The 22,741-nt window shown below is 41.9% G+C and overlaps 1 protein-coding gene across 2 annotated transcripts in view; it reads right to left on the bottom strand.

Moving 5' to 3' along the window:
* The window catches only part of CRHR2 (corticotropin releasing hormone receptor 2), a 150,774-nt gene that overhangs the window by 102,456 nt on the left and 25,577 nt on the right, over positions 1–22,741 (bottom strand). Inside the window, exons 1-2 of one of the 2 annotated variants that reach the window (XM_058035916.1) lie at positions 2,599–3,056; positions 2,339–2,458 (exon numbers count right to left, since the gene is read on the bottom strand). In XM_058035916.1, the coding sequence (XP_057891899.1) occupies positions 2,339–2,458; positions 2,599–2,716 (238 nt within the window). In that variant the 5' untranslated portion in view covers positions 2,717–3,056. Of the gene's footprint in view, positions 1–2,338; positions 2,459–2,598; positions 3,057–22,741 lie in introns of those variants that run through there. The other variant, XM_058035908.1, reaches the window with a different exon arrangement.

Raw genomic sequence — 22,741 nt, 5'->3', positions numbered from 1 at the left:
AAGATCCATTTCCCATTCTTTAATCAGTTGTCTGTGCTCATTTTATCATCTGCACGGGGAACACAGCTGAGGTTTTCAGCACAATCAGCCTCATCACAAATGAGGCAGCCCACAAACCAACTTGGGGAAATCATGCAAGTGGTCAGACTGTATTAGTATTTAGTTTTCCCAAATTCTGGACATGTTCTGCATGCAGAAATTTTATTTTTCAAATGCCAAAAGAGATTGCACCTGTGTATTGACACCTCAACCTGCTCTCCTAGTGCTTTCCAAGCTTTAATCCCTTAACTGCTATTTCCCAAGGAGCTACTGATTCCAAAATTTGACCAAATTTTGATATAGTCCTTCCCTCTGTTTTCTGCACTACATCTTGGAGGGACGACATACATGGAAGTGTATAAGATCAACAGGAGGCAGCTGCTCACATTTTAACTTGAAAGGAGAAAAATATCCATTTCCTCAAATAATAATGCTTCAGCATTTCAATAACATATTTCTATTAGTCTTCAATTCAATTAACATGCCATTGTTTTAAGAGCAAAAAATTTAAGAAAACTTATTAGCAGTGCAATACAAGCATCAGCCACCACTGAGAAGGAGAGGAGCAGGGAAGAACTTTAAATCAGGTCATTGATGAACTAGTGCAAGCAGAATTTATAAAACAGAGTTTATAAAAACTAAACTGGAGTATTCAATTTTTTTTTTTCTTTCATATACAAGCAAAACATTTTAATTCTTTCCACTGTGTTCTGCACTGCCCTTAAGTCTCAGAAATTTTCTTCTGGTCTCAGCTGAGACTTGTCCAAGCAGTGGAGTACCTGCTGTAACCAAAGCCAGCATCACCCAGCCCATTCCAGGCTCCCTCCTGTTCTATTGCAAAGACCCAGGTCTGAGATTAGAGGGCTTTAGGATGATTTTGCAGTTCTCTGAAGCAACTTTTACTCTGCTCAAAGCCTGTCCCTGACAACAAACCTGGCAGGGGACTTTGTTTCACAGAGCCAACGCACCAAACTTCTGGCCAGTTACCTGACCATGATACCTAGAGCTGGGGAAGGAATAAATTCACTTTCTACAAGTTTAAAAATAAGATCTACAATGTCAGGGTCAATCTTTTACGGGATGCTGGCCCCACAAAATTAACACTACCTGCAAGTGAAATCACCAACATCCAAGCAAAAGTTTAGAGTGAAACATGGAATGAAATGATCCCTACATGGAATGAAATTATTCAAAACCACACTGAAAAAGTGAGTGGCAAACAAGTGAGTGCACATATTTGGAATTAATATGTTTAAAAACTCTAAACGAAAGGTCCAAAGGGTATCAACAAATAAGATATGTCCGGGTCACTCTTTTATGGGATGCTGGCTCCACAAAATTAACATTACCTGCAAGTCAGATCACCAACACCCAAGCAAAAGTTCAGAGAGAAACAGGGAATGAAATTACCCCTACGTGGAATGAAATTATTCCTATCAAAACCACACTGAAAAAATGAGTGAGAAACAAGTGAGTGCACATGTTTGGAATTAATATGTTTAAAAACTCTTAATGAAAGGTCCAAAGGGTATTGACAGATAAGCAAAAGGAAATGAGTGCCTGGGTCCCACAGGCTGAATAATAAATTTGTAGTGAGTCATCATGATTGTTTACCTCGAAGAATAAAGCATCCAGGAGATTTCTAAGGAGCCCCCGTGCTCCCTTGCTTTGAATATCACCTGCCTCCTGATTTCCTCTCCTGTCTCCCGTGCAGGGCTGATGCAGCTCCAGCCTCAGCAGCCAGTCCCTGATGAAGTTGCTAAACCAGATTGCAGCCCTCAGCCTTCTTTCTGTCTGAGACATCCAGCTCCCAGCAGGGTCTGAACTCCTGCTCACACAGCCTGGAAAAGGCACTGTCTGTCCTTTGAAAACGCAGTTTAGGTGGTGGGATTAGGTATTCCGTGAGCCAAAGGTTGTCTAATTATCCAGGTGGGTGAAGCAGTGCTACGAACACTCTGAGCTGTAGGCAGCTACACATGCACAAACACACAAAGCACAACAAACCCTCCCCAGACTGCAGAGGATATTTTCTGCCTGGATCTCCCTAAATGTACTCCAGCAAAGAGGAAACAGCGTCCACAAGTCTGCGCTTTTGAGAAATCTGCACCATTCCAGGCAAAAATTTTGAATATACAGGCTGGAATGTGGAGGAAATGTTGATTCCCAAACAAACTTTTTTTTTTTTTTTCTTTTATTGCTAATTTTTTTTTTTTCTTTAATGGAAATGGATTTTGGGCGTCCGCAGGCGCCTTCTAAACACGAGATCTGCGGGAGGGAGAAGAAAGGAGTTTGTACTTACTGGTGGTGTTGTACTTGATCCCATTGAAGAACTCGGGGCAGGGTCTCTCCACGAGTTCCCCCGCAGACGTTCTGGGCCAGCAGGTCCCGATCTGGTCCGTGGTGGCATTGCAGTACGGACCTGGGGTTAGGAAAAAACGGGACAGAAAGGCAAAAAAGAAGCGGTTCAGAAAGCACAAAAGCACTCTGCATCACAAAACAAACCCAATCTCAGCACTTCTAAAGCTTATCCCGAGCTCCGCACCAGGTAACAATCCCTACCATCAAAGCCCAGGAAAGGCAGAGAGGAACTCTCTAAAAAAGTCTCGTGCAAACGATCCAGGAGGCTGCAGTTCACATCAAATTCTTCCAGGATGAACTGAGAGACGGTCACATCCATTATTCCCTCCGGGACTGCTGGACTGGATCAGGCTCCTTCACCCCTTTCTGGCTGCTGTTTTTTGGTCTTCTTTAGTTTTTTTTTTCTCCCCCTTTCTGGAGCAAGAGGAGCATCAAGGCGCGGGCACCCCGCAGCCTGGTGCGTTCGAGCCTCTGCTGCTCGCACAACTTGGCTGGGGCTGCGGCTGCCTGTGCGGCTCAGCGCTCCGAGCGGCTCCTGCCTTTCAATCCAGCGGCTCGGGAGCCAATGGCATGGGGCTGAGCCCGGAGAGAGGGGCTCTGCTCTCTCTGCTCTCTCTGCTCGGCGTCCCCGGGCTCGCAGATGCCGCCTCACCGTGCCAGAGCAGCGCTGCGCTGCTGCATCCCCTCCCTCCTTCCCTCTCTCTGCTTTGCCGCCTCTCCCTCCCTCCCTCTGACACGCTCAGGCACGGTTTTATTGTTAGCTCCGGGGATGAGAGCTGTGGCAAAGGAAAAAAAAATAAAAAAAATACTCGCTGCAAATTAAAGCCAGGGAGAACAGGAAAAGCTATCAGAGCAGGAGAACTGCTCGGGTTTTGTGTGGAGTGAAGCAATTCCTGCCTTTGCTGTGTGGAACTGAGGATGAGCAGGGATGCTGGGGCAGGGGGGGGAAAGAGTGGCCTGGCCCAGGAGCTGCTGTGCAGGCCTTGAGAAAGAAAAGAAATAATAAAGGAGATGATCTGACAGAAGAGAGGTATTGGGATAAAGGGATCTGGAGTAATCGTAGAATCACAGAAGGCTGGGGTTGGAAGAGACATTAAAGATCATCTCATTCCAACACCTTTCAATAGACCAGGTTGCTTCAAGCCCCATCCAGCCTGGTCTGGAGTAAAGAAATCTGGAACAATGAGCCTCAGAAGAGGCACAGTAGGCTGTAGGCACCAAGGGAACACATCTTTTAGCCCCTCACATGGATGGGATGGGATGGGGTGGACAGTAGAGCAGGGCAAGGCAAAGAGAGCTCTGAATCAAAGGATGGATCATTCAGGGGAACAGGAAGAAAATAAATGCCCCTCTGACTTTCCAGTGGTAGGAGAGGGCAAGGTTTTCAGAAAGGATGAGCACCCACACTGACCAGGAGCAAGAGGAGGAACCTTTACACAGGAAAATCCTGGTGTGGGGAGAGAGGGAAGAGCAAAGGGCTTGGCAAACTGAGGTCAGTGTGGGACAGGAGGAGAAGGGAAGGAGGAGAAGTTGGGAAGGAGCTGCCCAGAAGGCTGGCAGTATTTGGGAAACCAAAACTCAGCACAGTGGGAACTGGGTGAAGGGCTGCACTCTGGGCCATGATGCTCAGACCTGACCAGCCTTTCTGACTTGCTATACCAAGCTATGAGGAAATTCTTAAAAAAAAAAAAGTGTTGCTGAGGATAATTTATGATTAGAGATTCAGAAGGATTTTGGGAAGCAAACAAAAAACTGACCTTGTAAGGGAGTAGACCAAGATCAGTAGATATGGAAGTGGCAGAGAGCAATGCAGAAAACGAAGGCAAAGACAGCAAAATGAAACATTTCCAGTCTGTTCACAGTTTTAGATAGGACAAGGTGCTTACACTGAGCTCAAAGCAGTGGTACAGCACTTCCTATAACATTTATCCCCCACCCTGCAAAGGCCTGGATCTTCCTTTTATTCATACTTAAGACTGAAGTGCTTTATTCTTCACTTTTGAAGGACTAAAAGAACTGTGGCATCCAGAGAGAGAAAAAAGAAAAAATAACTGGGTTAGAACAACAAATAAATTAACAACATGCACTGAGGAGAGAACCAGCCAGGATGTTATTTTGCCATCTGGGAATCTGGAGATTTTTTAACATTTTCAGACTGCAGTGGCAGGGAGGGGAGGAGTGCCACTGTGGTTTTGGGATAAGTATTTTTATTTGAAATATGTAAAACCCCATGAGAATAACAAGTGTACAAACTCTCTAGGCACTGGGATATTCTGAGGAAGTGAATGCATCTCTCTGCTTCCCTCTCTGGAGCCTTGATCTCCTTCCCAAGTGAATGTTCCCAAAACTGCAGCCCCTCTGGAGAAATCTCAATTGCAACAAATCAACCCTTCTCAACACCAACAGATCTCTTTGTCCCATGCACCTCTAACCCCAAAAAGCAGGTGAGAAAATTTTTTTAGCATCAGTCATGTAACATGACCACGACCAACCTACTGGCTGGCTTTGAACAGTGCTTTGAGGAGAAAAACCTTTTTCTTCAGCTTCCAAGAGTGAGGGACAAAGGGTGCTCTAAACACTCATTTTCTCTTTCCTGACAGTTCATTTGAGCTCATAAAATTCCTTTTTGTCCTCAGGGGTGACTTTGGGACCTTCTCACAGGACAGCACCTGAATGTGCCCAGTGGTACCTGTACCTGTGGCTGCTCCCACACAGGCAGGAATGAGCAGTCAGCAGGACACTGGTCCAGGATGTTTTAAGTTTATTTTTTTTCCTGCTTCTGCTGCCTCTCTGCAGGAGAAAAATCACGCAGCCTGGCCAAAAGTCTTCATTTCTCACCTACTGTCTGCCCTTTCTATTTTTTCATGCTGTTTGTTCAGCACACTGGAATCAAAATCCTGCTCGGAGGCTTTGGGCACTGGAGTTTCCTGAATTTTTTGAGGAATGCATCACTCAATAAATTACAGAAAAAGAATGACAGTTTCAAAAAAAGTAACTACTTTTAAATTTGGTGAATGTTTTATGTTCCTATTTCAGCCCTGTGTTTTCCAGAATAAACTCTTGAAGATTTTTCAAATGGTTCAAATATTACAAAGTCAAACACTAAGCGGGATTTTATTTCAATTCTGTTCTTTATAGTGGTTAGCACCTGAAACAATAGCCCTGAATTAAACTAAATATTTTTCCAGGATCAGGAGAATGATTTCTTCATTTAAGTGACAAGAGCTAGAAAATCTTCAATCTAAACTGATTTTCATCTTTTCAGTTCAAATTTTAGAAAATCTTAGAAGCATTATGTATTGTACAATCCTGTTGTGTTCCATATATTTAATAATAATAAAAAAAAACCCACTGCAAAAATAAATATAGAGGGGATGAATGTTGAGGATTAAGTCTGAATGAAGAAAATAATTTATTGTTTCTCAGTCCACAAATCAGCACCATTCTTTAATAATCCCAGTTCTACTGTAACCTCTTGATGAAAAAACTACTTTTGCAGCTATCCCTGGGTACAATTAACCACTTCACCAAAGTTTCCCTCTGAGTGGATCTGGTGACATCCTGACTCTGTCAGTTGGACTCATTTGATGTGAAAATCTTGTTCTTTATGCAAGAAGAAAATTCAATGATATGAAAGACTGACAGAAATCCTGCAGCTGCTGACACTTCTGCTTCCCTGCCGAAGCCACGGTGCACATGAGAAAAATCAAACCTTGCCAGGCAGCAGAGATCTGCCTTAGAAATTCCTCAGCATCCCAAGAAAGCTGGGATTTGGTTCTTGGCAGCCAGGAAAAGTTTGCCAGCTTCCAAGTGGGCTCATTCCAAAATTCTGTTATTCACTGGTTGGTTAGGGTGCATGTGCAAGGCTCTGGAAGAGACAGACAGACAAATAAACCTGAGCTCAGCAAGACCCTTTAAAGAGGACTTGTTAAAAGTTCACCTGCAGTTCTTCTTGGAAAGGAACGAGCTCTGCTCATAAATGGCAATGGAAACCTCTGTATGTCAGCCCTCCCACCACTGCTACACAGCTGCTTTCTTCATCTCCAACCCACTCCAAGCCACAGCTGATGGAATTAGCCAGAGCACAGCTTTTCCTTTGCCCCACTAACAGTGAGGAGCAAGGATGAGATGTGATTGCCCAAAAACATCCAAACTCAGCTCTGTGCAGACTCAGGCAGTCACTGGAAGTGTTTGGAGAGGGTGGAAGGAGCTCCAGAACCACCTGAGTTCTCCTCAACCTACACAAAACCAAGAAATTCCTTGGTGTATTTCAAGAATCAGGATGATAACTGAGAGGAAGGGAAAAAAAAAGCAAAAAAAAAAAAAAAAAAAAAAAAAACCAAATAGGAAAAAAAAAAAAAAACCCAGAACACAAGTTCTCTCCTCATTTCCCCTCTTCAGAGAAAGAAAAGCCTCTGTTTTCAGCCTCCCACCACAGTGACAGTTTCCTCACTCTTGTTCTCTGTCTGTCAATGTGAAGAGCTCCTGCTCTCCAGGCACAGCAGTCACCCTGTGCTCTGCTTTGTAGCAAGGCTCAGGGCAGGCAATGCACATCATCTGTCCATCTGGTGACACCAGTGTCCTTGTACCTCAGTGCCATTTGGCTTTCAGGAATTTCACCTCACCACTGTGGAGGTATCACACTGAGTCACAGTCCCAGTGTTGGTTCTTCAGCTCTCTTCCCCTAACCCAGGTCTGTATGTCCACATCCAGACTCTTCATCTCATGTATAAACTGCTCTGTTAACTCACTCATGGAGCTGTCACTTCTAAATATGAGGCTGGAGAGTTTCAACTGGCACAATAATTTTTCTTCTCATCTCCTTTTCCTCTCTGAAAAGTGTCCCCCAGTAATCCTGTGTTGTTGCAATGACATTCCAGCATCAACCTTTCAAGTTACTGGGACTTTTCAGCTTGGTAAGGAATGCAGACTTTGAGGAAGGTGTAAATTTACCCAAGTGGCTTCTGGGCCACAAAACTCAAGGCCCTCCTTCTCAAGCTGCACTGTAAAACTGCTCTCACTGCACACCTCAAATGCAGTGACAACATGGCCATGAGCTGGTAGAATATTTATCTTCCCATTCCAGGTGTGTAAATGAAATTTAAGAGTGGGAGCACGTTTAGACCATAGGGAGCAAGGTAATTTAAACAGCAAGAGATTGAGGACAGCTTAAGGATTTCCACAGACAGCTTCAGAACTGCCATGGATATGTCACATATGGCTGACTTCTCTGCCACACCACACCCTGGCTCCTCACAATGAATTCCACTCTGCTGCAGGAGTAGACTGCTCAAGAAAACCCCTTCTCAAACTGGAGACTACACTTTTAATCAAAATCTGGTCCTTTCTGCATCTACTTGAGACCTCCACTGAAAGTTCAGAGTTGGAAATTGTTGTATGTGGAGAGGAAGATTAGACATAGATACATAGAGATCTTTGTTTCAGCTGATAGACTCATTTGTTAGAAACAGGAGACATTCTTTATTGCTAGAAATGAAGTATGACTCCACTGAGCAAAGATAAAATTAATAAATGCAGGTCTGTGGTGGTGAATCTTTGCAGCTCCATTGATGCTAGAAAATATTTACTGGGGGTGTAAAAAGATCCAACAGTGTAAATAATAAATGGCTTGTAGCCATTTCAATACAATATCAATATATTTCTTTTGGCACATTAATACACTTGTCATTCTCCATAGCTATAAAACCTGTGTGAGTGAATCATGTTACATGAGACAAACGATGAGACACTGCAGGGAGATTACAAGAACACAAAACACACAAAAGAACCAACCTTGACACACTAATGAACTGCCAGAGCTATTTTTCTTGAAGTGAGCTGCTTTAGATGAATGTACAGAACATCAACCACTGCATAAGAGCACAGCAGCATTCCAGAATAACTCTGAATTTACACAGGGTCAAATTCAGAGTCAGCGCTTCACAGACACACAAAAACACAAAGGAACCCATCTGATATATTTATCTATGCCTGGCAATGGCCTGGTGTTCTGTTTACAGCATAAGCACAAAAGATAGCAAAAATAAAGAAGGTTAAGTCCCATCTGAATGAATTATGACCATGAAGATGTGTGCCATTAGTCCCACTCTTTCTGTCGTATACAATGGGAGCACAGCCAGAAAGGATGTAAAGATTCAGGGGTCTTGTCCTGTTCTCCTCCTCAGAACACATCAGCCACAAAATTCCTCGGGGCTTAATTCAGGATATGCCAAACTTTTGCTCTCCCTGCCTCCCACTCTGCTTTGTGCTGCCTTTCAGTGCATGCTGGGAAGATCTGAGTAGTCTTCCCATGTAGCATAAACTGAGAGTATGTACAGAAAGAAAAGACATCAAAATGTCCAGAAGTCAATCCCTCATTTCCTCTGGAAACTCACAGGCACTGCACAGTGCCTGATTTTGAAACAGCAGGTAGCTCAGAAAGCACAAAGAGAGACAAATAACACACGGTCATGCTGCTCAGTATCCCAGCTCTAAAAATGACCCAAATCAGATGCTACCATGTCTTAGGCTGGAAATGCAAGATGTGGCAGGGGGTGTGTATTCTGTTTGCCATCTGTCAGAGGTGGGGCAGTTATCTCTGTTCATGGGGCAGTTTTTTCTTTCTCTCTCCCACAGCCAACCCTCCCTGCAGGAGATCTCTGCTGTCCATGGCCACTGAGTGTCCCTGCAGGGCTGATCCAATCCCAGCATCCCATGGGGAGATGCTCCGCCCAGGGGAGGAGCCAAGCATTCCTGCCTGGATCCAATCTGAGCCTGGCACAGCACAGCAGCCTTTGCCCCCTGCACTGCCAGAGGAGCAGCTTTCTGCTGCCCTGCATGGCCAGAGGGAGCCCAGGCCCATCTGCAGCAGCCCTGGAGCTGCAGAGGAAAACTCCCCCCTTGTGCAGGATCCCTGCTGCAGCAGAGCCACAGCTGGCACTGCAGGAGGGCTGAGCCCCCCTGGGATGGGGCTGGGACACCCCCTGACACACAGGGGGCAGGGCATGGCCTGACTCTGGTAATGGTTTTACGTTTTTTTTTACTATTGCATTTGTATTTTTAATTTTCCTATTAAAAAAACTGTTACTCCTATTCCCATATCTTTACCTGAGAGTCCCTTAATTTCAAATTATAATAATTCGGAAGGAGGGGGTTTACATTTTCCATTTCAAGAGAAGCTCCTGCCTTCCTTAGCAGACACCTGTCTGTTCAAACCAAGACAAACCAACAAAACCAGCCTGCTCCAAATTGCCATGATCTAATCAACAGGGCTTCCTAAGCAGCTTTAACAGAAGAAGTAAGAGAATTAACCCCTTGGGGTCTGGGCCCTGCCTTCATGGCCCAGCACACATGGTAGCTACAATGTCGTGACTCCCAGTTTTAAGCCATCGAATTCGTATTTGTTTGGGTTTTCTTTGATGACCACCATTATGGCTCTGGGACCCTAGGCCAGTGGCTTCTGTGCTCCTTTGGGCCCAAACCAGGTGGAAAATCAAGGACTTGTAACAGACTGAATCACTGTAGAGTTGCCAGCTCTCAAGATTGCTCTGACCCTCTGCTTTCCATGAGTTAGCAAAGCTGCCATTTATAGGCAAGAAGGATCTAGACTCTGATTCCACTGCCCAGAAGTGTGTGCCCTGCAAGATCTGAGGTATCCAGCATGTGTGGAACAGCCACATGAGGCTGGCAGAGAAACTCAGGGCCTTGGGAAGATCCATCCCTTCTGAAGCAGCAGCCACAGGGCAAACATTTTGTCCTCAGGCATCTCAAGTGTTCTGGGACACCTGGAGATATCAGAGTGGGCAAAACCTGGGCCTGTCATAAAAGGGAAGAATCCCATCAGCAGCATGGCACAGGGAGGCTTTCACTGTTTTTACATAGGCTTTACTCTATGTAGTAGATTTTTATTCATTGAGTTAATTTAAATCATTCATAAATGTGGTAAACCTCCTAAAACACAAACAGTAGCAGAAGCCTTGTAGAGCAACTAAAGTTTTCCTGACAGTTTTCTCCCTTTGGTTGAACTGTTATGTTTACAACACATCCCAGAGAGGACACAAATTTTGGACACTTCCTTTAGGGTGTCCCCAGTGCAAATGTTTCCAGAGATTCCAGTTAACTGAGGTGTGCAACCAACAGAAAAAAATAAGAACTTTTGCAATGAGATTCACCTGATGAGATTGATTTTGTCCTCAGCTCTAACCATTACCCTGAGTAGATCTTTGCTGTCTATAAGAGGAACCAGCTTGGATTGATGTAAATGTCTGTATTAATCAGATTAATCCCATTCCAGATGCCCTGAATAAAGATCAAATTGTTTGCTGAGCTTTTCCCCCTGGCCCACCTCATCTCCCTGGAGGGTTTGGCAGCTGTAATCCCGTAACTTTGGGCATATCATTTCATAGGAGAGCAAGCAAAACTATTTGAAATTAAACACATCAAGAATAAATATGAGAAGAAAAATGTCCTGTTAGGACAGGACTATCACAATGCATTACGTTCAGAGATTCCATGTCTTAGATTTAATGGAATTATTTACCAGAGGAAATCAATACAACACAAACACTGTGTAATAGATTTGCATCTCTCTGCCAGCCACCACTCAGCAAACACCAGAGAAAAAGCCTGGAAATGAAGTGGCAGGAATCATGAGCAGAACACTGACTTTGAGAATTCAGACAGGGGTTCTCAAACACATCATTTTCACCGGACAGTGAGGAGGATCCAGTCACACCAGACCCCAGCTGGAACGATTAGGCATGAAAATGGATTATCATAATATTATTATGGCCATGATAACTGAGGAAGAAGAATGTAATAATTGCCTGATCTGTGATTTTTAAACTGCTGCTGCACAAGTTTGCAGCCCCAGAAGAACAGGGAGGATGTCAGAACATTAATTCTGCTGCAATAGCTTGTGCCTGTGTCTGGAATCAGGGACCTCACATAATTTTGGATACCTCCTGGGATAAAAAATCCTTCTGCAGATCTCCTCCCTAGCTTGGCTCACTACTCCTTGATGTTTTCACCACCAGGGGCAGTATTTCTGATTCTGCAGCTCAGGGAACTTCAGGGCTTGCATGGTTTAGGGTATTTGAGAGGTTCATAGAGGCAGAAGGATTCATCTCGCCTAATTCCACCTAAAATTTGGGTGTCTAGACTAAATCAAGTTCTCTGACAGTCTCCAGGGAAATGGACACTTACAGAGAATGATGATTCATTTAATTTGGAGACAAATATCTTCAAATTTACAACTCTCAGATATTTTGCTTAGAAGGATGTTACTCACCCCAAGATATGTTTGTACTTTGGAAAGAGCTGTCAACTGCTAACACATCACATATCTGAGATGGGTTTTGGAGTTTTACTTACATGTCTGACAGAAATTAAAACCTAGGACTTCCTGCTGCTTTGAAATGCACACATATTTGTTAAAATGCTGTGTTTTTATTTGAATTTTAATGATCTTGTATAAAAGTTATAGAATCCTGTTATTTTAAATCATACAATTTGAGCCACCTGTAAGTTGTCTGTGCCCATTTTATGGTTAAGAACTTTCACAATAAGTACAAACCTTGAAAAACAGATTAAAGCCTCAAAATCCAAGTTTTTTTTGTTCGTATCAAGGCACTGGATATGCAGCTCTCAGTGTGTAACTGGTTCCATCAGCATTAGTTATAGTGGATTTTTACAAAAGCCATGGATCAATCCACAAGAATTCAAAGCAAAACTGAAATTAAAAAAAACCTGAAAACTGAAATAAGCATCAACATTGAAACAGATTTATTTCAGCATAGATGTAAAACATAGGTAAATGTCATAAACTAGCTGATAGTGGGATAGAGATTTTAATAACAGGTGCAGCAACAAATTAATCCTGGGAAGTGTGGCACTCCCAGTCTGCTTGACAGCACAGCTGGGTTTCTTTCCCCAGGATGTGTTAATGTGGTTTTTATTTGGAAAACTGCACGTCTCACCCCAATGAATATTAAAGAATGAGTTTGGGGAAAACATGGAACATTCTGATTAAACATTTTGTCACTCACATGCTCTCACACTCAACTGCAAAGGCAAGATAACAACATCTCATTGCTAAGCAAGGGATGCTCCTCTTCTGAACTCATCAAATCTCCTTGTTAACCTTCCAAATGTCCCACCACCCCCCAGAGTGCCCATCCATGATGTTGCTAACTGCCAGTTATCATAAGCAGATGTCAGAATCTGTGATTGATGACTGGAAAAAATTATTTTCCAGCATTTCTTCCCTTTCCCAGTTAATAAGATCATCAGAATCATCACTTACAGCAATGTTTCAGGCAACAAGGACCTGCTCATCACAGCTTAACCTTTGGGGGCTACAAAATGAAGGAATAATAATTATTAATTTTCTTTTGAAGAGATTTTTTTGGCAGTTATTGCATTCTGGATACTAAGAATTACCTTTGTGAGCACCAATTTCTTTTCATTTTCAATCCCTGTAAAGTTATTAAGTATAAAAGCTATCAGTTTATCCCTAAAGTTTATCCCCTTCACGCAAATAGTCCTTTTTTAGAAAGAAATAATGAAGGAATGCCCACATATTATTTCACTTACAGAGTTTTTCAGGTGCTGTGGGATTCCTCTGGATCAAAGGACTAATGTAAGTGGGGTATGAGCCATCCCTGACAGAAGTTCCTAGCTCTGAAATATGCTGCAGATATTTCTGCCCCTGGTTTCCAGGCTGGTCTGGCTCTCTGCCATAGCTCATCCTTTTCCCTTGGCCACTGGAGGGCTCTCCTAATTCTTCATTACTGCACAGGAAAAGTCTGATTGAAGGACAGAAACACTGCAAAAAAATTCCTGCTTGGAGTTACCTGAATGCAAAATAAAAATCTATCAAAAAGCTATCAAAACAGGAAGAGTTTACTGCTTCATCCAGAGATCCACATGTGGAAGAAGACGCATTTTACTGTCCTGCCTTTGGCAGCAAAAAGTGTTGTTACAGTAATAGATTAAATTCCCTGAAAACTTCCTTTTCCACCCAGGTTTATGAGCTGCACAGAGGTGATGGGTTTGAGGTGGCCAGCAGTGCTTGCCTTCATCACCCATTCCTCCCCACGCTGCATCGCTACACTCTGAAATCACAACTCAATTCCTTTTCCAGCTAAGTGTGATTTCAGCCTTCTGCCTGCTCATTTCCAACTTATTTCCCACCCCAATACCAATTTCCCAGGCTGGTTCATTTTGCTCTTGATGGATCAATCATCAAACATCAGACCACTGCCAAGTGAAAATTTCTGATTGTTTCTTTTCCCCTGCTTCTTTTGGACCAGAAGGGCTGAGTTAGTCAAACCTAAATTGTTTTGTGGAAACAGAACAATCTTTTCTATCTTTTTTTAAAGCCATATTGAGTACCAGAATAAAAGATAGGTAGCTTTGATCACCCCAGAATAATAATTTCGGATGAACTGTGCCCTACACCTCTGTCACTCATTACTCACCCAAACTCTTGGGTATATCCTGAATCAAAATGAATTTTTTCCCCACCAGCCAGGGAGGGATGGGATTTTAACATTGTCCTGGTATGACTTCTCCGAGTTAGCTTGAATATTTTTAATTCTAACTGAGACACAAGCCAGCCAGCCCATCAGGCATGGCAGAAAATACTTTATTTTCCATGAATTAGAAGTAGCTTTGAATAAAGAGCCCTGGCTGTGGTCATTTTATCCCAAATCCTTTGAGACAGTCTAACACAGATAGAAAAAAATGCCAGTGATAATGGACAAATGGATTTTCTTGGCCTTTGCTTCTGTCTTTGAATATAAAATTAGCTGGAGTTGGGCTGAAACATCCTAGGGGTCATTTAAATTACACCTTAATTATTTAGTCTGAATTGTACTGAATTTTTAGCTTGCCAGGTGACAGAAAATGTAGACAGAAGAACAAAGGTGTAAGATTTTGAGCAGGAATTTACATCACTTTCCTAGATTTTTTTTTTGTAATCTGCAGCTTCCCAAATGAAATAAATGGGTTGGATCCTAAAATTTTAGATGTTGGTAAGTGTTCAAGGCCAGGTTGGACCTGTTGGAGACCTGTTCCAACACTTGCAATTTCCTAGAAGTGGAGTCTGAGGTGTCTGACTTAACTGTGGTTGTCTACATTATGCATATTAAACTTTTTCTACATTATGTATATTAAACTTTTAAAATCTTTCTCCACCTCTATTTTTTTAGATATTTTGATTTATTTATATTCATTATTATTATTATTACTACTATTACTATTACTATTGTTATTATTACTATTGTGATTATTATGGCATTGGAACAAAATGAACTTTAAAGTCCCTTGCAACCCATCCTATGATTATGAGCAAAAGTTATTTGTCCAACACAGTCCTGTGAGTTTAACATTAAAATTGCACTCTCCACAGAAATCAATAGCTGAATGTTTCCCCACACTAAGAAAGCCATGGATTTAAAATTGCTTTATGAAGAAAAAAGAACAGCCCAATTTACCTTCTTCAGATTAAAAAAAACCAAACAGCATCACCTCCTTATAAGAAACTTCTTATATAAGAATAAGCAATTTATGTTTTTCAGAAGAAAACACCACTCCTCTTCAGCAGAATTATACTGTTTTTTATGGGTTATGTTCCCTAAAGTCTTTGCTGGAGGCAAAACCTGCAGAAAATATAAACTAAGCCGTCCATAAAAAATTGATGGATGGGCACTGCTCGTGGCAGCCCTCCTGTGAGCTGCAGCTGATGTGGCTGGCATCATTTGTCTCAGTTTATGGTCTGCAGAGGAGCTGTCAGGGCAGAGAAGTTTCCAGGTTCCCTTAAAAGTCAAGAGGGATCCACTCTGTGCAGTCAGTGGTGGATTCTCTGTGATGATTTCTGTCACCATAAAGGAGACACTTAAATTGGATCAGATAAATTGTCCTCTGAAAGTGTCCCTTTCTCAATTAGCAATAAAAACAAAACAACCTGGGCTGACCTGCTCCCTGGGACATGTCTGTGCTACAAACGTCCAGACTGAGGGACAGGAATTCCATCTGAAATCAGGCCTGGAAGAACTTCCCTGTAAAAACAGCCTCACTTTGTGCAGAGTCGAACACTTCCACTGAGGCTTTGCTTTGGCTTTTGCTTTTGTACAATTTCCTGCGATGATTTTTATTTTATTTTTATTTATGCAGCAATCCTGTTCCTAACCTGGATGTCCTGTGTCCAGCTTGGTGTCCCCAGCACAGGAAGGACAAGGAGCTGCTGGAGTGAGAGCAGAGGAGGCACCAGGGTGATCAGAGGGATGGAGCAGCTCTGCTGGGAGAATTGTGTTTGTTCAGACTGGAGAGGAGAAGCTTTGGGGTGACCCAGTTGTTGGGGTGATCCTTCAAATGCCTGAAGGAGCCAACAAGAAAGATGGAGAGAGAATCTTTACAAGGGCTGGAGTGGCAGGACAAGGGGGAATGGCTTCCCACTGCCAGAGAGGAGCTTCAGATTGGATATTTGGAAAAAAATTGTTCCCTGTGAGGGTGGGAACCTGGCACAGGTGCCCAGAGCAGCTGTGGCTGCCCCTGGATCCCTGGAAGTGTCCAAAGCCAGGTTGGACAGGACTTGGAGCAGCCTGGGATAGTGGAAGTTGTCCCTGCCCAGAACTAAATTGTTTTTAAGATCCCTTCCAACTCAAACCATTCTATGACTCTACAATTTGTTTTTACCAACCAATAGCACCAACTAAGAGGAAAGTGAAGAAATAATTAGAAATAATGAGCTGTATCCTGTAACTGCATCTGCTGACTTCACAAATCCATGGTGTGTGTTGAAGCATGGGGGAGGATGTAACAAACCGCCAGCTAAGCTACAGCACTAAACCAACCCATTTTGCCCCATTTTCTGGACCCAGTAGGAGTTGAACTGCTCAGGACCAAGAACTCAACATTGCCACATTCCTGCAAAGCACTCAGAAAATACTCAGCTACTGCAAAGTGCTGATTTGGGGGATTTTCTGCTGAGTGTCTTCCATTTGCATAACAAAGAGATTTTAATTTTTCAGCATTTACACTTGTACTTTTAATACAGCCCATCAGTTTGGGACTGATGTAATTTTAAGAGCAGCAGTTAAGAGAAGAAAAATTTCATTGAAGCATATCCTTTCCAGAATAAATAAAAAGGGAAGGACGGAGGCAAACAAGCAACTATAAACTCTTACTGTTTAGAGAATAAAATTCTCCTCCATTCTGATTATGTTGAGATCTGCAGTGTTTATCCCAAGAGACATGCTGATCTGGTTTAGCCTCTAGATCCTATCCTAATGAGAAAATGAATCCTAACAATAAAAGTATGATTTATAACCATGAGACAGATTTGGAGTTTCCATCTCTGAGATTAGAAGTGCCCCAGAAAATGAGAACTCATTGGTCTCCTAAAAGCTTTCATTAATGGGCTGAAGCAGTAAAAACAAAGGAAAAACTATTAAAATAGAAAGCAGCTGGGAATCTATGAATGCAGAGTTTACATGGATTTGCAAAGAACCAGGTATAGAAAATGAAGTTTTCCAAGAAGAGCTGGTAACCTTCCAGCAAGGAATACAAATGCCTTCATGAATCAATTTGTTTTATCCTGTGATTTGCTCCTAGCAGGAGCCATCCCTCTGGAAATGCTCCTTTCTGCTCACTGACTGTAAATCAGCAAAGACCAATGGCTGGTTCAGAGACAGGCAGACACTTGGGTGACCTGGTCCCCTCCAGGAGGACAAAATATTGAGGTTGAAGCATGAACAGGCTAGAAATAGACTCTGCATCTTTTTTATCCTTGTTCCCTTGCCTTTGGACATGATATGTTCTCCTCTCCCAGCTGCAGCAACACAACCAGCCCTCTTTGGCTTTATCACCTGACTCCAATTGTCCCTCTTGCTACTGACAAAATGTTTCTTGAAAAGTTTTCAAATCATTCTGCCTGCACTAATGTAGGGGAATAGAACATAAGTACATAAAGGTAGTATAAAAAGTAATCTCACCCCTAAAGAGTTGAAGCTGAGCCAATTATTAAGGATGAGGAGCAGGCCTGATTTTAACAGGCCTCAGCTGTAGCCAATAAAGAAGAGTGTTATAAAAGAGTGGATTGGTTGGCTTAGAAGAACTGTAGTCAGTTGGCTGCTGGGAGGACAAAGAGAAATCTGTGCCAAGAGGAGATGCATACAAGAAACATCAAGGAGGTATGAAACTCTGGCAATATGGAACCCCTGCAATGTATTGACAATAGAGCTCTTGCAATATAATGACAACAAATGGTGACCCCGATGTGACCTGGGTTAAAGGATCTGACGTGATTTGGGAGAAAATGGACTCAAATGCTAAACTATATCGCCCTCTGGATTTGGGAAAAGATTTGGGAAAAAGGACTTGAATACTAACCTATTGGTAAAATATATCAATTGCAGCTGTTAATGTTTGTTAAATGTGAGTATAAAAGATTTGGAAGATAAGTACTTTGTAAACTGAGAAAAGCTATAAAACTGAACATTTAGAAATATATATATTTGTACTATAATATGTTGTTTGAACATTTTAATATCTATTGGTTCTGAATGAAATATATGAATGTGTCATAATGTTAATTTATTTGAACATGTGCTTCTAGAAATGCTGCGACTTTGTAATTAAAAGAAAAAGGGGGAATTGTAGGGGGATAGAACATAAGTAAATAAAGGTAGTATAGAAAGTAATCTTACCCCCTAAGGAGTTTCAGCTGAGCCAATTATTAAGGATCAGGAGCAGGCCTGATGTTAACAGGCCACACCTGTAGCCAGTCAGAAGAGTGTTATAAAAGAGTGGATTGGGGGAACTGGAGTCGGCTGCTGTGAGGACAAGGAAGAGTCAGTGCTAGAGGAGATGCCTACAAGAAACATCAAGGAGGTGCAAAACTCTGGCAATATGGAACCCTTGCAGTGTAAGGACAATAGAACTCTTGCACTATAATGACAACACACTTTACCAACCACTCCAGTTCTAAGGAGCCAAAAGTCTGAACAGCCTCTTCTTTTATGTTTCTGAACTACATTATCTACTCCAAAGTGTGCTGATGACACAAGAAATGCTGGTATTTCAGCATTAAAGTAGATTCCTTCATTATGAATCACCAAAACTGGTCTTCGGTGGCACACAAATTGTGGAAGCAGAAGCCCACAGCAATGGAAAGCAAATGTGATATGGCTAACAGCAAGTGATAGGACAAGAGGAAATGGCCTCCAGCTGCACCAGGGGAGGTTTAAATTGGATATTAGGGAAAAAATTCCTCATCAAAAGGGCTGGAGGCATTGAGCCAGGCTCAGGGAAGGGTGGAGTCACTCTGTAGATGTGGCACTTGGGGACATTGTTGGGCGCTGGGCTTGACAGTGCTGGATTTATAGCCAGACATTTGATGATTTTAAAGGTCTTTTCCACACAAATGATTCCAGTAATTCTAGGATCATTCTTCAAAATGAACTTACTGCTTTTCCTAATTGAACCCCTGTTGTTCAGAACAGCAATTTCCTTGGATATTTACTATTCAGTTTATTGGAGAAACAGACAAAAATGCATGCCCAAGGCTGCAAAATGTTGATGATACCTTAATTGCACTAAAATGAATGTAAGCAGAGAATAGGAGGATAAAAATGAGGGGTGAAATTATTCTCTCCTAATTTTAGGCATCAACAGTGGAGAGTGAGTTTTATCTTCATTATTTTAAAGTGTGGAAATCTCTGCATTTACTCAGACAAGCCTCTAACTTTCTAATAATTTTCTGATTAGACATAATGGAAAGAAATTTATTTTCAGGACATTTTTTTCATTTATGGATTTAATATGATTTTTTAAAAATAAATGGATTTTCCAAGCTTGTAAAATTTTTTCCCCTGTTAAAGGAAAATATTTACAGTTATGGAAATCAAGATTTTTTTTTTTTTATCTCTAGCAGTAATTGTTGAAAATGAAACACATTCCTAAATCTGCATGATTTGGAGTTTCCTAAAGGTAAAATTCAGTTTACTCTCACTTAGGCAATGACTAGCAAGCAGAAGTATTAAGCTTTTAAGCAGACATTTTAAAGTTTGCTTTTACCTATGGGAAATTTTATATTATCATTGCCATCGTGTTGGAAATTCCTAACCAGAAAGGAACAGCAAACACTCTGGCTGTAATTGTATTTTCTCCTTGGGAATCCCTCAGTACATCAGGGGAACTGAAAGAAAATTTTTCTTGGAATATCCTGTGGCAGCTGCTTCTCCATTAAGTCTTGGACCACTGAGCTTGTGCAGAAATGGCAGCAGGAGAAGAAAACCCTGCAAAGTCCTATATACCCTGATTTTCAGAGCAAAGTCTAGCTCTAGATCCTGCTCCACCTCATCTCCACCACCTCCATCTTCCCAACAGCCCATCAAGCTCTGTAAGGTGAATAAGGATTGGTGGGGACACCTAGAAATCTGCAGCAAGATGTAGAGGAGGACCTGATGGTCCAGAGAGGAAGCTGGAGTGAGAGATGGATGTCTTACATCTCAGGAATTTGGGAAGGAGCAGGAAGGAAGAGGGAAGAGAGTACAGGAAAAGTCTGGAGAGGAGGGGAGAGGCATCATCTGCTCCCCAGCTGCTCAGCCCCTCCTCAGCCAGTGAAATTCCCAAATGAGCACTGAATCTTTACTCTCTCAGGAACAGAGTATAGAAGGTGAAGGAAAACACTGACTCAGACAGCACTGACATGAAGAGAAATTAAAAAAGAGTTTTGGAATGCAGCACTTCTGCTGCTTATTCATGGACAGCCTGAGAGATTCCAGGAAGAGAAGTGCTGGATAGACCAAAGGCTGTCATGGTAACAAGGTTAGCAGCACTTCTGTCACACCTTAAACCCTGTAACTGCGTGTGCTGAGGTGTTTGGGCAAATTCTCTTTGAGGTAAATCCCACAGCTGACCCCTCCTAGGTGTTGTGCCAGAATATTCTGCAATATTCAGTGAGGTCTGCCAGGACCAAAGTGACTCAAGAGCTTGCTTTAACTCACTTGGACTGTGTTTCAATTTCCTTGTCAGGTTTGATCCCATGTTTGAGACTTTCTAGCTACTGCTCAGATCACACAAAGGCTGGACATGATCAGGTAAGGATTTTGCCTTGCCCACATCCTCATCCTCTCCCATGACAGCCTTGCCCACTTTGCCTATTAATTAATTAAGCAAATATATTGACCCTATAAACACACCCACAGCATCCCCCATTAACATTTCCCTATCAATAACCAGCTGTATCCGTGGCACAGATGAAGAGGACAAATGTTTTTATAATGCTGATCACCTTCTATAAAACCTTTTAAATACCATCTTTTCTAGGGCATAAAGGTGTTTCTGCAGCACAAAACACGCCACTGTCAGTGTCTTAACATTTATATCCTATTTTCTCCACATCAAAATATGTTAAGTGAGATATTTCATACAGGAAGAGAGTGGTGCAGGGAGAGGAATTTCAAACCCAGGTCCAGCTAATTCTGGACAAGTTAGCTCCACTGTCCTTCCTTGAGCTTTTAGCAGTCACTGCATTATTCACTGTGAACACCTCAATCCCTTCTCCAGAGTAATTACCTCTGTTCCCTGGAACTTCCCAACAGCCACAAAAATTCAAATGGAATCCATTCTCTCAGCATGGACTGTAACGATGAGCTTCACCTCTGAGGAAGATCAAATGAAGATATCAACACTTGAGAGACTCAGCTAAAAGCAAGAGCAGTTGCACCAATCAGTTAGAAAGCTCTCAGGTTGTGTGTGGGCTTGCCAGGCTACCACAGAATATCTAAAACTTTTGCAATGCAAAAATGTCAGCTGCTTGCTTTTAATTGCTCTGGGTTCAGGCCCAACCAAGTACTGCAGGCAGCCAGCAGAGTGAGAATGCCTCAAGTTCTGATATTCCTTTGAATTCTTGGCAAATAATTACATTTCATCTTTCACCATACATAGAACAGAGGTAAAAATATCCACCCCTCATCTCCCACATATTCTGCTTTTGATGAGTTTTTCAAGTTTTAATCTATACAAAGTTAACCAGAACAAAGTATTTCTGTTTATTGTAACACTGGAAGGAAGAAGTAACTGCAGGATTGTGGACTTCACATAATGCACCACAGGCCTCCTGGAATGAGATAAAAAGTGACAAAGTGCTCTGAAATCTGCAATGCAGATCAAAAATCAAGTATTCTTTGCTTGTTCCATCTGTGGACTATGGGACTGCAGAAAAACAAGGTTACCACATAATGCTGCATAGATTTTTTCCTTTACTGTGTGCTTTCCCCAATCAAACAGACATGTTTATTTCATTGTCTTATGGATGTTGATAAAATTCTGATGATATTAACAGAAAAATAGAAGACATAATAATTTTTACTATACAAGTTTCAACTGCTGCCCCTGAGCTCTCTGTCTCCCTGTTGAAAATGGTCATAAAATTTTATCCTCCAGGTAGGGGAAATAACAGCCCAGAATTTAATATTATGGATGGCTACATTAATTTTCACTGTCATCATGTAAAAAATAATTCCTTTTTAAAAAAGTAGATCTAGTGGGTGAATTTCTGTATTATTTACATTAGAGATTTGTAGCACAACAAGCTATTTTACAGCAACCTAAAAAACCTGTATTTTTTCTGCTTTTTACATTTGGATCTGAGAAGGTTTCATAAGAAATTAAATAAAAGAAGACCAGTAATCCATCAAAACAATGTGAGAGAGCAGCAGCCACATCTGAGTGAACTGGGCACTCACCCAAGCAGAAGTGACAAGCATTTTAGGTGGCAACAGTGGCATTGAAACAGCATTTCCCTCCTCTGAAAATAAAGACTTTTAAAACCTCTAGGCGTAACAAGGGAAAAAAAAATTGGTGAGCATCCTGCATAAATAAATGTGTAAATTGAGTTTATTTATCCATGAAGATAATGGAGATCTGTGCAAAGTTTTAAATTAACTCAAACAAGAGAACAGATACATTTTTCTGGAGAGAAGACAGCAAAAAATACTGATCACACTCCTAAATCCTAGCACTCAGTTTACCCAGTGGTTACTGGAAGGACAGTTTCAGCATAATGAGAGTTTTGTTTTCTAAAATAATCAGATACTGATACATACTTATATGTGTACATTTTTATACATTTATAGGTATAGGTAGATTTAATAACTGTCAATGAATTTCTCAGATAAGAAGTTCCCCATCTTAGTCAGAAATCTTGTCTTTAGCTGATACAAATTTCAAAGAGCTGATGCCCACTGAGGTATGGCTCCACACTGAGGATTCATTTAAAGATTTCACACCCACGTCCACAGGGATGAACTCAGCAGCACTCTCCCTGAACAGATTA

Source organism: Melospiza georgiana, chromosome 1 (genome assembly GCF_028018845.1).
Source record: "Melospiza georgiana isolate bMelGeo1 chromosome 1, bMelGeo1.pri, whole genome shotgun sequence".
Lineage (NCBI taxonomy): Eukaryota > Metazoa > Chordata > Aves > Passeriformes > Passerellidae > Melospiza > Melospiza georgiana.
This window is presented reverse-complemented; position numbering and strand designations above follow the sequence as displayed.